The sequence below is a fragment of the Aedes albopictus genome, chromosome 3 (genome assembly GCF_035046485.1).
Source record: "Aedes albopictus strain Foshan chromosome 3, AalbF5, whole genome shotgun sequence".
NCBI classification, from domain to species: Eukaryota; Metazoa; Arthropoda; class Insecta; order Diptera; family Culicidae; genus Aedes; species Aedes albopictus.
In genome coordinates this window covers 69,802,669-69,818,406 of record NC_085138.1, presented here as the reverse complement: position 1 = coordinate 69,818,406, position 15,738 = coordinate 69,802,669, and the positions used below count along the sequence as shown (strand labels likewise).

The window sequence follows — 15,738 nt, the reverse complement described above, 5'->3', positions numbered from 1 at the left end:
TGATATAAGACATGTTCCAGTACTATTGCTATGAATATTTCAGCAACTAAATTCAATTCCTCCATTTCAAATTAATTTCATTCCCCCAACTCAAAAATTGTCCAAAAAGTCCAAAAAGTCAATTTTTTTCCAAAAAAATTTTTTTGAGATAACACCAGATCTCGACGTTTCATGCACTTTTAAGGCATTTGGCATCAAAAAAAAATTTCGATTTCGAAATTTTCATGTATCCCTACCTTGGGATATTTTTCGTGTTTCAAAACAGCCAAACTTTGACCGCTTTGGGCCACCCCTTAGCGAAGCCCGATTGAGCTGAAATTTTGCATGGGGACTTTTTTTGAGGAGACTAAACTTTTGAGCACTACCCGTTTTTGAAATTCGAAAATTCGATTTTCATTGGCACCCTACTGCTGCTGTTTCTGGGTGCGGTGATGCCTCCCGCCACCCCATGCAACAGCGGCAGCAGCAGTGCTGCTGATAAAACAAAACAAAAATCCGTTCGTTGGATCACTAATCGGTAATAAATCAATAACGCACAGAGCTATGGAAAATCATGAACGAGAACAGCTTTCCCGGGAAGCTTACCAGACTGATAAGAGCAACGATGGATGGTGTGCAGAACAGCGTAAGGATTTCGGGTGAACTATCCAGTTCATTCGAGTCTCGCCGGGGACTACGACAAGGTGATGGACTTTCCTGCCTACTATTCAACATCGCCCTGGAAGGTGTTATGCGACGAGCCGGGCTCAACAGCGAAATCCGGTCATTTTTTCTGTTTTGCGGATGACATGGATATTATTGCTAGAACATTTGGAACGGTGGCAGAACTATACACCTGCCTGAAACGTGAAGCAGCAAAGGTCGGACTGGTGGTGAATGCGGCTAAGACAAAGTACATGCTGGTAGGTGGGACTGAGCGAGACAGGACAAGCCTTGGCAGCAATGTTACGATAGACGGGGAGTGGATACTTTCGATGTGGTAGAAGAATTCGTCTACCTCGATTCCTTGCTAACGGCTGACAATAACGTGAGCCGTGAAATATGAAGGCGTATCATCAGTGGAAGTCGTGTCTACTATGGGCTCCAGAAGAAACTGCGGTTAAAAAAGATTTACCCCGGACGGGTGGTTCTCTACGGACACGAGACATGGACGATGCTCGAGGAGGACCTTCAAGCACTCGGAGTTTTCGAGCGACGCATGCTAAGGACGATCTTTGGCGGCGTGCAGGAGAACGGTGTGTGGCGGAGAAGGATGAACCACGAGCTCGCTGCACTTTACGGCGAACCCAGCATCCAGAAGGTGGCCAAAGCCGGCAGGATACGGTGGGCAGGGCACGTTGCAAGAATGCCGAACAACAACCCTGCAAAGCTGGTGTTTGCTACTGATCCGGTTGGCACAAGAAGGCATGGAGCGCAGAGAGCACGATGGGCGGACCAGGTGGAGCGTGATCTGGCGAGCGTTGGGCGTGACCGACGTTGGAGAGCTGCAGCTGCAAATCGAGTATTATGGCGGCAAATTGTTGATTCAGTATTATCATGAATTTGATATTAACTAAATGAATGAATGAATTCCTTAGGATGTGGAGGTGTTACTAGGGGTATTGGAATTCAAGATGGCGGCTTAGGTTCCAAGATGGCGGTGCTTTTAAACGGCAATGCTGCTTCGGATACTATTCAATATGGGTATCTATCGATCGGGCTTGATGGGTAGAAGTCAAAAATCGATATTTGACGCCATTTTGAAAACTGAAATGGCTGACCATATCCAAGATTGCGGCCACAGTATGGAAATTTAAGCTATGATACCATGCAATATGGGTAGCTCTCGATCGGGCTTTATGAGAAGAAGGGTAGAGGGTCATGGTAGATGGTAGGGTAGTGAGTAGGGTAAACGGTGGAGCGGACGGTCGGGTAGAGGGTTTGGGTGAAGGATAGAGTAGAGAGAGTGGAGTAGAAGGTTAGGGTAGACGATAGGGTAGACGAGAGGGAAGAGGATAGGATAGAGAGTAGGGTTGAGGGTAGGAAAAAGGTTAGAGTGGAGAGTAGGGTAGACGGTACGATTAAGCACAATATAGACTAATGTATACGGTAAAGGATAGGGCAGTGGTTATGGTAGAGTATAGGGTAGAGGGTAAGGGGCCGTCCATATACCACGTGGACAGAAAATTCATGGTTTTTTACCCCCTCCCCCCTCCCCGTGGACAAGCGTGGACTTTTCATTGACCCCTACCCCCCTCCCACATTGTCCACGTGGACATCAGAAAAAAAGTTTTTTTTCTAAAAAAATAGAAAAAGTGATTTTGAAAAGTTTTTATTTAATATTGTTTTTTTTCGTTAACCATGTCTTAAATATAATTGAAAACTTTACAAAATACAAATATTCTATAGCATTACATGAAAGTGTGGGTTCGATTCTTGCTCCAGTTGGTGAAAAATTTTCGTCAAACGGAAATTCTTCATTGGATGTTTTTCGTGTAATGTCTATCGCCTAATGTAAGTGATTATTTAATGTTTAGTCTGTACAGCCTCTGGTTAAAGACGGTGTTTTTTTAGAATGTTTATTCAATCTATGATTGTCTGATTGTTTTGTTGAGATAAGGTAATTTTAAATCTTAGATTCTTGTTGAGATAAGATTGTATTTCTTAGATTCTTACAAAAAAAAAACCAGATTTACAGCAACTAGGTAAATTGTATTGATGAGGCTTAGACTTTAAAATCCATTAGAAACATCTTAAATTTTAAAGGAACCTACAAAAAATGTTTTTGAGATAAGCCTGCAAATCCCTACATGTATTTTGAAACTTTGAAGTAGTTTTAAAATTTGATATGAAACTTAGAAAAAATCAAACAGAACTTCAATGAAAATTTTCTGACTGCAACACCAATATTTGCATGGTCTACACTCCATTTTAAATCTCCAGTATATTCCTCGATGAAGAAAACTAAATAATTAGGAATTCTGATAATTTAAAACAAATTAGTCTGTGAATCAGTACTATGATTTATTCCCTTGAAGAAGTAACTTACAACTAAAAGACAATGTATAATAAAATTAAATGTATGAAAGAACTATTAAAGAGAACTCATCAATAATGCGACATAATTTGTTTCGTTTGTTGATTCTTGTTTCCTTATTTATATGTCAATGTTGTCCACGTGGACATTTGACGAACCCCCACCCCCCTCTCCGTGGACAAGCGTGGACTTTTCGCTAACCCCCTCCCCCCACCAAGCTGTCCACGTGGTATATGAACGGCCCCTAAGCAGATGTAGGGTTAAAGGCTATGACAGAGCGTAGGATAGAGGGATAGAATAAAGGGCAAAGAAGAGAGTAAGGTAGAGGCTAGAGAGTAGGGTGAAGAATTGAGATGAGATTAGATGAGCTGAGTTTTTTTTTTCGAGATACCTTCAGGAATTCTTTCCAGGATTTCTTCAGGCATTCCTTTCAAGAATCTTCTCAGGTTTATTCCCGGGATTCCATCAGATATTGCTTCCGAAATTGCTGTACGGATTGCTCCGGAGTTCTCTTCAGGGATTTTTGCAGGGGTTGCTTTGGAAAACCCTGAAAGGATTCTTTTACTTATTCTTTTCTGCATTCCTTCAGGGATTTGTGCTGCAATTCCTCCAAAGATTCCTTCCAGGATTCCTGTTGTGATTCCTTAAGGGATTCCTCCCGAAAAAAATATGAAAAATATAGATTGTTTCCGACCGAGATTTTTTTTCAGGCAATCCTAGATCATAGAGACATCTGTCATGATCTCTCTAAGGATTCCATCAGGTATTCTTTACGAGATTCCTTCAGGAATAGCTTCAGATATTTCTGCCAGAATTGCTTAAGAAAATCCTGAAAAAAAATCTTTCACAAATTTTAACCACCGTTTTTTCATGGATTTCTGCTGGAATTACTTCACAGAGTCTTTTTAGTATACTTTCAAAGCCACAGACGGAACATATTAAAATATAATTCTTTCTACAAGCCGGGATCCTCGCTCGGGATTTATACAGGATTTCTTCTGCGATTATTTCAGGGATTCCTATCAAGGAAGGATTGGATCTGGTGTGATGGTAAGAGCACTTGACTATCACGCCGAGGACCTGGGATCGAAGCACACTCCCGACAAACTCACAAAAAATGTGGGTTCTTCCTTCGAAAGGGAAATAAAGCGTGGGTCCCGAGATAAACTAGCCTAGGGCTAAAATCTCGTTAATACAGATAAAAAAATCCTATCAAGTTTCAGCTGAGATTTCCTCAGAATTCTACCAGATATGCCTCTCAGAATTCCTCCAGTAAATCCTCCCGGGATTCCTTCAGGGATTTCTACCGGAAATGTTCTTCCCCCCAGCGTTATGTTTTTCAGACCTTTGTACGTAATTCTGAATTGCAATTGGTAGATCCTATAAAATTGAATTTTCGGGTGGTTTATCATTTTTCATTCGGCTGCATTACACTGCTTGACAAAATTTTACAAGATTTGGTGTTATGGGAGAGAAAAAAAAGAACAGGGGTTTGGGACCCTAGAAGTGTCATAGTGAAAGAATTTTTGAAAACTATTGGACCAGGCCTTCACAGTTTATAACCGAAGTTTGTATGGAAAACTTGGGGTGTTCAATTGATATGCACATTAGAACGTGCCGTGCATATTTTTAGGCGTTTTCGGTATTTGGGTTAGTTCCGTTATTGTCTAACGCCTTCTAATGCAAATATCAATTGAACACCCCTACTTCTCCATACAAACTTCGGTTTTAATCTGTGAAGGCCCGGTCCAATATTTTTCAAAAATTCTTTCACTATGACACTTCTAGGGTCCCAAACCCCTGTGGTATACGGCGAGTCGATAGAGGAAGTGGAACTGACAGCAACTCACGCAATTGGCATAGTGGAGGATTGGTTGAGGTCGAGACATTTGGCACTCGCGCACCACAAAACGGAGGTGGTGGTGGTAAACAACCGCAAGTCTGAACAGCAGGCAGTGGTCACCACAGGTGGATGCACGATCAACTCTAAGCGCTCACTGAAGCAATTGGGGATCATGATCGACGATAAGCTGAAATTAGGAAGCCACGTAGAATATGCCTGCAAAAGGGCAAGCATGGCGATAATGGCATTGTCAAAGATAATGTCAAACAGCTCGGCAATAGTCTCGAGTAAGCGTAAGCTGCTCGCGGCAGTAGCGGTCTCCATACTACGGTATGGCGCCGCTGCATGGTCGAAGGCGCTAGTGGTTAACCGAAACGTGAAGCGACTTGAGAGTACCCACAGGCTGATGTGCCTTAGGGTGGTGAGCGCATACCGCACGGTCTCAAAGGACGCGGTATGTGTGTTAGCGGGCATGATGCCCATAGCTTTAGTGGTGGCAGAGGACGAAGAATGCTTCGAGCGACGCGGCATAAGAGGCGCGAGGCGTATCGCCAGAACCTCGTCTATGCTGAAGTGGCAGAGCGAATGGGATTCCTCCAGCAAGGGTAGATGGACACACAGGCTCATACCGAGCGTGTCCAAGTGGACGAGCAGGCCCCATGGCGAGGTGAATTTTCACTTGACTCAATTTCTGTCAGGCCATGGGTGCTTTAGGTGGTATCTGCACAGATTCGGACACGCAGGCTCCCCCGCATGTCCGGAGTGTGCAGACTGCGACGAGACCGCGGAGCATGTGCTCTTTGAATGTCCACGTTTCGTGGAGCAAAGGTCGAGTATGCAGGAGGTATGCGGTAGAGATATCACGCCTGACAACATTGTTGAAAGGATGTGTATGGGGGCGGACAAATGGGACTCCGTTACTTCCACGGTTTCTCGAATCGTACTTGAACTACAGAGTAAATGGCGAGCCGAACAACAGCTAGTTGAGTTGGCCCCCCTTCCCCATCCAGGAGCTTGAGTTTAACGGGTAGTCTAAGTACTAGCCAGGACCCGAGCCTCCAGGGGAGAGTGAACAACTTAAGGCGGTGGCTGGTGGAACGCTTACTATTAGAGTGTACTCATGTACGGTCCCCCCCTTCTCGAAGTCATCCCTAACGGGCGTACCGCGAAGGTAAGGAAGAGAGAGAATGAGTTTTTAGTGGATCGATCCCCACATCACCCGAGGAACCACCTCTTGGGTATCTGTTGCAGATTTTCTCATTCTATAGAAAGAAAAAAAAACCCTGTTCTTTTTTTTTCTCATCCCATAACACCAAATTTAGTGTTGAACAGTGCTATCTTTACGATGTAACTTTGATAGTGCCCTGAATAACACCATAAAACCCACATATTGTTTACGAATAAAAAATCATGGAGTAGTACAAATTTAAGTGGAGAAGCCGTGTAGAGTATAGCTGGTTGAAATTTTATATCAAAAGATGGAATGATACATACTTACATAACTGACATTACTTTTACAGTATTTTAACGTTTGATTATGCTACACGTTAGTTATCACTCTTTATTTGATTTGTTCAAAAAAATTAATTTGAGAAATGTAACACTGCAGTCGAAACTATATGAAATTACAAGAACCATGCATTGCATACTTTTAGGCGTTTATCAGATTATATTTCTCCCCCAATTTATAAGTCCTTTTTTATTCTTTTTGAGTGGTTATCATCTCTCTCACTTTTTTAGAGATGTACTGTACTGCCGTAATTCTGCAAAGTGACGTAAGCGCCATTTAAAATGTCGATATTTTTGGTATATTATATATAATATCTGGTGTAAAAATAACACTGTGATATGCCTGCTGTATTAGAATGCAAGATCTAGTCGTAATCTATCATCTATGGAAAGAAACTTAAAGGATGAGCAAGAGTTTCATGCATAATAACCAAAAAATGGGCCAAAACTATCAATGTCGCTTATGTCACTTTGCAGAATTTCGGCAGTGTACGGATCAGAATATAATGATATCGTAGAAGTTGTGCTGAAATAGAACTCGAGAAAATGATCAGATATTGAGGACCTACAATGAAGAATTTTTTTGGAACTATACCATAGACTTCCATTTTTTTCGCCGAACTTGACTTTTGATAACGAATTTATTTAAAGTTTTAAATTGTGAGACACCTTGGGCGTTAACAGGTTAACATTATTAGTTGCTATGTGCATCCTTTTCGACCTTATGCAATGGTACTGTGTAGCAACCGATTAAGCTGACAAGTGGATCTGCCTTCTATCCAGCACATGACCCACATACAGTATCGGACAATAAAAATGCACCAAAGCCGTTTTCCCATACAAACTAGTCAACTTTGGATTGCCATATCTCAGTAATGTCTCAACCGATTGTTTTCATTTTTCTGTGACGAACTATAAAATTTTTCAATTTTCAAAAACTATTGAAAAAGTTCAGTGATAACTATTGATACAAAAGTTACAGATAGGTTGAATTTTGGCAATAAAAATGCACCAAGACAAAAATATGTGTAGCCTAAAATGCTGAAGTCAGATAGCTATGGTGTATTCAGCAAATTTATTGGTCAATACACAAGAAACATATTTGCTGAAGACACCATAGTGATTTGACTTCAGCATTTTTGGCTACATAATTTTTTGTCTTGGTGCATTTTTATTGTCAAAATTCAACCTATCTGTAACTTTTGTATCAATAGTTATCACTGAACTTTTTCAATAGTTTTTGAAAATTGAAATGTTTTGTAGTTCGTCACAGAAAAATGAAAACAGTCGGTTGAGACATAACTGAGATATGGCAATCCAAAGTTGACTAGTTTGTATGGGAAAACGGCTTTGGTGCATTTTTATTGTCCGATACTGTACATCCGAAGCACAGTTTAGGAATAAAGTAGATTTACGCGTGTCAAAAATTCCATATTGTATTGCACGGATAATATTAACTGAAATATCGTTGATTTATTTTGGTTCGACAACAATGAAATATAAAATTCTATGTGGAGTGTAGTTTTGAACACAAATATCATGATTTTCCCAAGAAGCCTACGTAGTGCATAAACGGTCCTAATGTGCCCATCCAATAAGTGAAATATAGGGTAACCTAGGGTAATACGCACCCCCGGGGCAAAACGCCCTCACGCTATTTCATTATATAAGTGAAGTTCCATTCGATTCAAGCAAACTAGACGTAAAACTGAGCCGGACAAGCTCATGAATGCAAAGAATATTCGAATGAAAATCGTGGAAAACGATGATTTTCCACATTTGGAAAGATTGTCTAATTTGAAGCGCACTCAATTTAACCTTCCGTAACTCGCGCGGTTGACTACCTGCGTCAGTACCACGCTAATGCTGAGTACAAAAAGCGAGATTTTTTCATCATGTTGTACAAAATACAACAGCGCGATCGCTCGAGGGTTAAGCAATTGCGCGCTGATTATATGGAATCAACCTAGCAACTACCATCCGCCTCCTACTCCGTTCATTTGCTGCCGTAAGTAGTAAAATGGAGCCACCTGGTATCTCATTAGAATTCAAAGCGGAAAATGCCAGAGGTCGTATTGCCCCACCTCAAGGTGCGTTTTGCCCCCAACAGTTTTTCAGCACCCAAAACGTAACACTTTTTTAAATTGTTAATTTGATTCGGCAAAATTGATATCACGCGTACCAAATGCTGGCGTCTCTTGACCAAATAGGTAAACTAACTTTCAAAACGCAAGACACCCATAAAATCATCTTATTCTTAGCTCTAGGGCCACGTTTGCTTAGGGGGTGCATATTACCCCACCTTCCCCTACCTTCATTTAGACAATACCGGCCGGCATAAATTATGAGCCATTCCCACATCGTTACCCAGCAGTTTAGTGAAGTGATGACCAACGCTTTGCTCTGATTATGATTATCTTGATTGGATTAATTACCATAATCATAACACTACACACCCCCTCGCTCGACGACGTGGCGCTTCGGCTTAGTCGTCACCATGGAGCAATTACCCGTCCCCAACGCTCACCACGCCCAACGCCCGGAAACGTCCGCGGGAAACTCACCCAAACACAATGCAGAAAGGGAAAATCTCGAACAAAACGGACGCGCTGATGGGCAAGTGCTTCTCCTCCCGCGTCATGGCCAGTGTTGCCAGCGAAAAAGCCCGGTTGTCGAACGTCAGCTGAAACGTGTAGTGATTGGTTTCCCCCAGCAGGTCCGACTGGATCAGGGTAATTTCCATTTCTTTGTGGTAGAAGTGACGTGCCACCTGTTGACGGGAGATAGGATGAATGGTAAACGGATTAGGTAAAGGGGGTGGGTATTAGCGTGGGACACGAAGAGGCATTTTACTCCTGTACACTTTATGAGTTCCATTTTGGTTCCATATCAACTGTACAAAATTTCAGATCGATCGGAGAAACTATAATTTAGCGCCAGCCATTTTAAGTTTTCATACGATTTAGTATGGGGAAAATCACTTTTTCAAAGAAAAATCGCCACAGGTTGCCCCTTAACCCCTAAAAATAAATCGATGAATGATTTCTGTTGGAAATTTTACGAGGAACCAACCCTCCGAAGACCGCAAAGCAATCTAAGGCATGTGGAAATAGTTATTGACTGAATACCGAAAGGTATGCAAACGCGGTTTAACATGTAAGGAATAACAATAAATAATAAAATCTCGTTATTTTATCGATCGGGTAAGGCTTAATAACTTTTTCCATTAATGTCGCATCGCTTTGCGGTCTTCGGTGGTCTGACTCCTCGTGAAGTTATCTACAGAAATCATTCAACGACTTATTTTTAGGGATAAATGGGTGACCTCAAGCGATTTTTCTTTGAAGAAGTAAATTTTCCCCATAGTAAATCGTATGAAAAACTAAAAATGGCGGGCGTTAAAATATTGTTTCTTCGATCGATCTGAAATTTTGCACAGTTGATATGGGACCAAAATGAAACTCAAAAAGTATACAGGAATTGGAGTTTTTCCATTTTTTATATTTTCCCATATAAACCGTGTACCAGGCTAGTGGGTATGGAAATGGTGGAAAACGTACAGTGACTGACAGAAATAAAGGGATTATTTAAACATTCAAAAATACGGAAATTAGTTAGAAGAGCATACAAAAATATGTACACCTATGTACACAACAGTGTGTAAGTGAGATATTTATCTAACTCCATCCAAAGGAGATATAGATTGCGAAATCTTGTATTAAAGTGAATTTAAGTTGGGTTCTCACCAAAATGCGATGGAGACTGTTGTGTACATGAACACGTTGTGTACTTGAACATGCAGAAATAAACATTAATACTTGTCAAGTAGGAAAGTGTGACAATCAATAGTGAACCTCGTTTTCTGCCAGTCACTGTATGCTGTTATAACAACACCGACAAGGGAACTTTCCGGTGTGGAGGAAGCCAACCGTGAACGTGCGAAGCCGTGAGCAGTGGTCGTAAATGTTACAGCATGTGGATAAGTAAGTTCGCCATTCGTTCTCACCTCTCTAATTTGTCCCATTGTGTAGAAGACGAAACCCTTGCGCTTAGTGCGGTAGTGCAGCGTCAGGCCGTGGCGGGTTTCGTTCTCGCAGATGAAGCTCGGTGCACGCATCAACGGGTAGGAAAACTTCAGATATTCGTGCAAATTATCCAGCCCATTCAGGAAGTCACGCATGTGCCGGCCCAGCACCGACAGCACCCGATCGTACCCGTACTGGCTGACAAAGTTCACGAAGTAGACGCCCATCTGGTCCATGAAGTCACGTTCCGAGATTCCGAGGATCTGAAATATGGGAAAGAAGGGATTGAATAATTTGTGAATTCTCTACGGATGATGGTGTATGTATGAATTATGCAGGTTGATTTCATTTCTTGACAACAGAGGCACATAACATAAGTGGAACTCTGGCTCAAAAAGTTGATGCCTTTCCGAGTTCGTACGCTGGTATACAGGGCATCGAAATGTCAAATGCATTATAACATTATTGCCATACTATTTTTCACCATGTATACCATTTTTCATTGCTGTAAAGTAAAACAAAGACCTCATAGATCTAGACTGGCAGCACGTGGAGAACTAAAATAGGACATAAATTGTAATAAAACTTTGTAAACTCAAGTCAAAAATACGTTTTATGGCTTTAAATATAAAGGGAGATCGATATGTGAAACGTGGATGTGTTATTTCGAATTTATGACAAAATGAATAAGTGGGTTTCCAGCAGCTAGTTTTGCGTATATCTCAGATGCCACTCTTCGTTCCTGTATTCTTTGCCAAAACTGGAATACTGGTTGGATCAGATGTTTTTTGTTTACCAAAATAAATGACAGTTCGACGCCTTTTATAAAAGATATAACAGTTTCGCGTGCTGGAAAAGGATACAACTTTTTCCTTCGCTCTGACCATGGAGTTCCACTTATGTTATGTGACAGAGGGCTAGACCATTTACACTAGTTTACAAAATAAAACGAAAGTCGTGAACTTCTGTCAACGACCAAAGTTTTTGAAGCATAATTTAGCGCTGATTTCGAAACCTTGCTTCAAAAAATTGAAAGTAGAACAGTTTTTGAGTTTTAGTTCAATATCGAGTTAAACAACTTTTTAAAATAAGGAATTTAATCAAATTCAAATACTTTGCGTTTTGTTCAACCGATTTCAAATCTTTTTCCATAAACTAAAAGCTAAATACAATACCATTCGACCATCTGAATGCAGGTTTTGCGTCAGATTGATGAGAATCAAGATAATAGCGAGTTTTGGGGACGATCTTCTTAAGCTTTAGCAAATTTTCCAAAAATATTTGAAGAAATATTTTTTTTTTTCAATAAGAAAAAAACAATTTAATAATTCTTTCTCAACGTTTATTTGACATATCATATGTAGGCGAGTTACAGTAAAAAAATCACCTTAATCGGATCATTGATTACGGAGAATGAGATGTTTGAGGTGAGCGACTTTGCTTAAAAATAGAACAAAAATCAATTTCAGATCATCAACCTTGTATGAAAAGTCGAAAAAAAATCCGCTCTACTGTATTTTTTTTTCCTTCGCGTTTTCGAACTCAGGGCATGATTCTACATCAAAAACGATCATCAGCTTATCGAGTTCAAAAATGCTGTAAACTAGTGTTATCTGTCTATTTTAAACCTTTTGTTAATGTTTTTGCCCATCTTGTAGACAAACTTAGGGCCGATTTTTTCACCTGCCCATAATTGTATATCCAGGCTTAGCAAAGTTTCAAGCCGGGTTCAATAATGTTAGGGCTAAAGTTAAGTGTGGCTTTAGTCGCAAATTGCAGAGTTCGGGTTTCAGGGATATACTTTGGAAACATAGCGGAAAATATTTGGATTAAAACATTTACACTTGGGAACGATATACAAGTGTATCAAACAATTGTCCGTACAGCAAATTTTTTGTCAAAATAATTTTTCATTCAAATGTTAATAACTTTTTTATGCGTCAATCAGAAACGCTGAAATTTTGACCAATCATGAATCATATATTAAAGCTCCATTGGTAAAATTTTGAGCGAGATCGAATAAGTTTTCTGAAAGTTATAGAACTTTTAGTAAAACTTATAAAATTTTTGAACTCATTTTTAAAACATTACATCTCAATTTGTACTCCATGGATTTTTTTCAATTTTTTTTGTGTTACATCTTATACCTGTGGCTTTCATATGCAGCAATGAATGGGTTTTTTTTATTCAATACAAAAAAATATGAACAATGTGCTTATGTAGTTGACGATGTTTAAAAAATTAGCATATTTTACACATATAATCTGCCAAACGTTTTCCACCAATAAAAGTGCATTAACTGAACGAAAAATCCATAGGACCTACTCTTCATATGTAGTTTAGTAGGTCCTGTATAAAAATATTACATTAAGAAAGTTTAAAAAAGTTGAAAACACTTGGCACTTTTATTGATCAAAATATGATAAATTTCCAAATGACACTCTGAACTTATACAGATTTTTCATATTTTTTGTAGTGAATATAAAACCTTAAACGAAGCTGCATATGAAAGCCTTAGGTATAAGCTGTAACACAAAAAAAAATTGAAAAAGTTTCTTCAAGTAAATATTGAGATATAATGTTTTAGAAATGTGTTCAAAAATCTTATAAGTTTTACTAAAAGTTATATAACTTTCAGAAAACTTATTCGATCTCGCTCAAAATTTTGATAATGGAGCTCTAATATATGGGTTATTATTGGTCAAAATTTCAGCGTTTTTGATTGACGTTGTTACCATACGGTAACTTTGAGTTATTATTTATGGTGGGGGACTGTAGGGAAAAATATTATATAGCGAGTCAACGATCATTTTAAATGAGTGGGCGTCGTGCGTGTCGGCCCAACGCGCGAAACCGTGCGCCAATACGCGCGGAAAGAGTGGTGAGTTTCGCTAACCGTCTGAAGTGGGCAGCGATGTGGGCGGAAGCACGGCGAATCTCGGAGAGAATATCGAGCGATGGGCTACACCCTAAAATGAAACAACACAGGCTTGTGTACAATGTACACAGGCTTGTGTACAATGTACACAGATTTGTGTACTACTAGATCAGCCTCCACCCCTGTGTCAAATGTACACAGTCACTTTTCTGGCTCTAGCGCTGGTATGGGAGCAAAGTTCATAACTAATTTTCTCTGAACGATGACATGCATTATCAGGAATCGATCAGTGCAAACATAATTGTTAATTTTGTTTTCATGCCCGCGCTGGAGCCGGAAAAGTATCTGTGTACATTTGACACAGCGGTGAGGCTGATCTAGTAGTACACAAATCTGTGTAACTTCTGTAACCGTGTACGAGATAGGGCACGACGGATGATCGAGATCAGTCTTTTGTGGCTTGCCCAGAAGAAAGAAGTGTCGGTTTAGCGAGTGTCATTTAAGGCCGGACGGGACGGTGGTTGAATCGTCCGCCATTGCTCTGTTGTTAGTAACATGCAAATCTCAACTTCTACTTCATATTATTGACTAGAAATTTGATCGTTTGTTTGCTCACTTGTGGTGCACAATCGACTAAAGTTTCAGCTGCGTCAGTGCAGTAGAAAGTGATATTTGCATCTTCAAAATCGTGAGGCAAATTGTTAAAAAGAGAGAGAAGATAGGAAAAATTACACGTCGTCCCGTGCGGCCTTAACACGTTTTGAGGTGTGCGAGAGCGATTTTGGCACGTTTAAGAAATTGTGTAGAAGAAGTATTTATTTCGATTGTGCATCAGTGCCATCCTTTTTCTCGGCTGTTCATCGGAAGTCTGGGTATTTGACGCCTCAAGACTTTGCACCGTGCTGACGTTCTGGTAACGGCCCGCACCACCTCTACGACAACCCGCGGAGGCCCCAAGCCGGTCCGCCAGCTACAATTCTCCTGCGACGGAATCCCGCCGAAATCAACACTTCCCGTCCGAATTTCCAAGCATTGGAGGGCGAACCCGCCCGAAGCTGAAGACCGAGGTTTCTGGCCAAGTTTTTCTCCGCCGGTCAGTGACCGCCACATCCGCGTGGGACAGCATCGTGAAACCCACGTGGCCCGCAACGGCCCGCCAGCCCTCGGTCCTTATTCGAACCACCGGTTTTTTTTTATTTTTTTTTTTTTTATTCCTGTTCGGGTTTGTCACTGCGACCAGTTTTTAGATCTATTGTGACATTACCCGTATCCTTAGTGTAGTGCATGTCGCATTACTCAATTGCCATTGAGGGGCAATGAAGTATCGATTTTGATACAGTTTTTGTTTTGTTTTCTTAGAAAACAAAACAAGAGTACTGATATTGGCCATGCATCGGAAACCTAGCATCACCCTTGTTTTACTGCTAAATTCTCCCCAGGTTTAGCACCCGGGTTTTAACATTAGCAGCAATATCATTCCAATAATGGGACATGTGTTCAGTAATAAGGATTCTAGTATGTTCCTTGCGTACTAGCACTTTCCAGTCTTCGAAGAGTTAGTACATACATGGATCCCTAACCCAATTTGATTTCCTTTGCATTGAGTTTAGCCTCAGATGGTGAGGTTTTTAACTATATGCAAAGTAAAGTTGGTAAACTTAGTTTTGTCAATTTCTTGATTTTGCTTTGGCTGACCAAGCCATGTGGGAAATTACACTGTTGAAAATGCTTTGACATCCATGTGCACAACAGAACATGTGCTCGATGAACAAATTGAGATTTGAAATTATGAAAAGAAATCCACGTACTCCGGTGAGACTCGAACTCACGACTCCCAATTCGCTAGACGGGCGCTTCTATTCCTTCAAGCTACGGAGTCACTCGACTATCTCCGTCGCCAGCAGGCCTAGAACTGAACTCGATTCCACAATCGCACATGGTTATCTTCTTTTCACAATCCAAACCCCCTTCGGATGGGATTAGATGAACATCTAACACATTGTCTGTTGTGCACATGGATGTCAAAGCATTTTCAACAGTGAAACTTAGTTTTATTCAAAGACTGGAAGTCATCACAACACCAGTAGCAAGGACTAAATACTATAATGCCTATAATTATCAGAACACATATTCCAAAATTGAAAAATAGGACGACACTAGATTTCGGTTTGGTAGATCAAACACCGCAACGCAACCCAAAAAGGCGATCTACCCACGCTACGGGCTCCGTTAAAGATCGAGCATGTTTTAAACCCCCTCAACCATTCATCCCTCAGCACGGGTCGCCTGACACCTTGGATTGGGGTTACCTGTTTGGTGGACTTTTACCCCCGGAACAGGTGGTCCGTAGTGCTATTCTAAGCCGGCAGCTACACGGGCAGGGCCCATATAGCCGAGGCGGTAAACGCACGGGTATTCAGCATGACCATGCTGAGGGTGACGGGTTCGATTCCCGGTCGGTCCAGGA

At 40.8% G+C, this 15,738-nt stretch overlaps 1 protein-coding gene across 4 annotated transcripts in view; it reads right to left on the bottom strand.

Moving 5' to 3' along the window:
- Positions 1–15,738, bottom strand: part of LOC115254164 (soluble guanylate cyclase 88E) — a 538,233-nt gene that overhangs the window by 246,043 nt on the left and 276,452 nt on the right. For all 4 annotated transcript variants that reach the window (XR_009999394.1, XM_062860564.1, XM_062860565.1 and 1 more), the window contains 2 exons: positions 10,375–10,656; positions 8,933–9,138 (listed from right to left, as the gene is read on the bottom strand). Coding sequence is in view for 3 of the 4 variants with exons in the window: in XM_062860564.1 (XP_062716548.1) it covers positions 8,933–9,138; positions 10,375–10,656 (488 nt within the window). In the remaining variant the exon portion in view is untranslated. The remainder of the gene's footprint in view (positions 1–8,932; positions 9,139–10,374; positions 10,657–15,738) is intronic.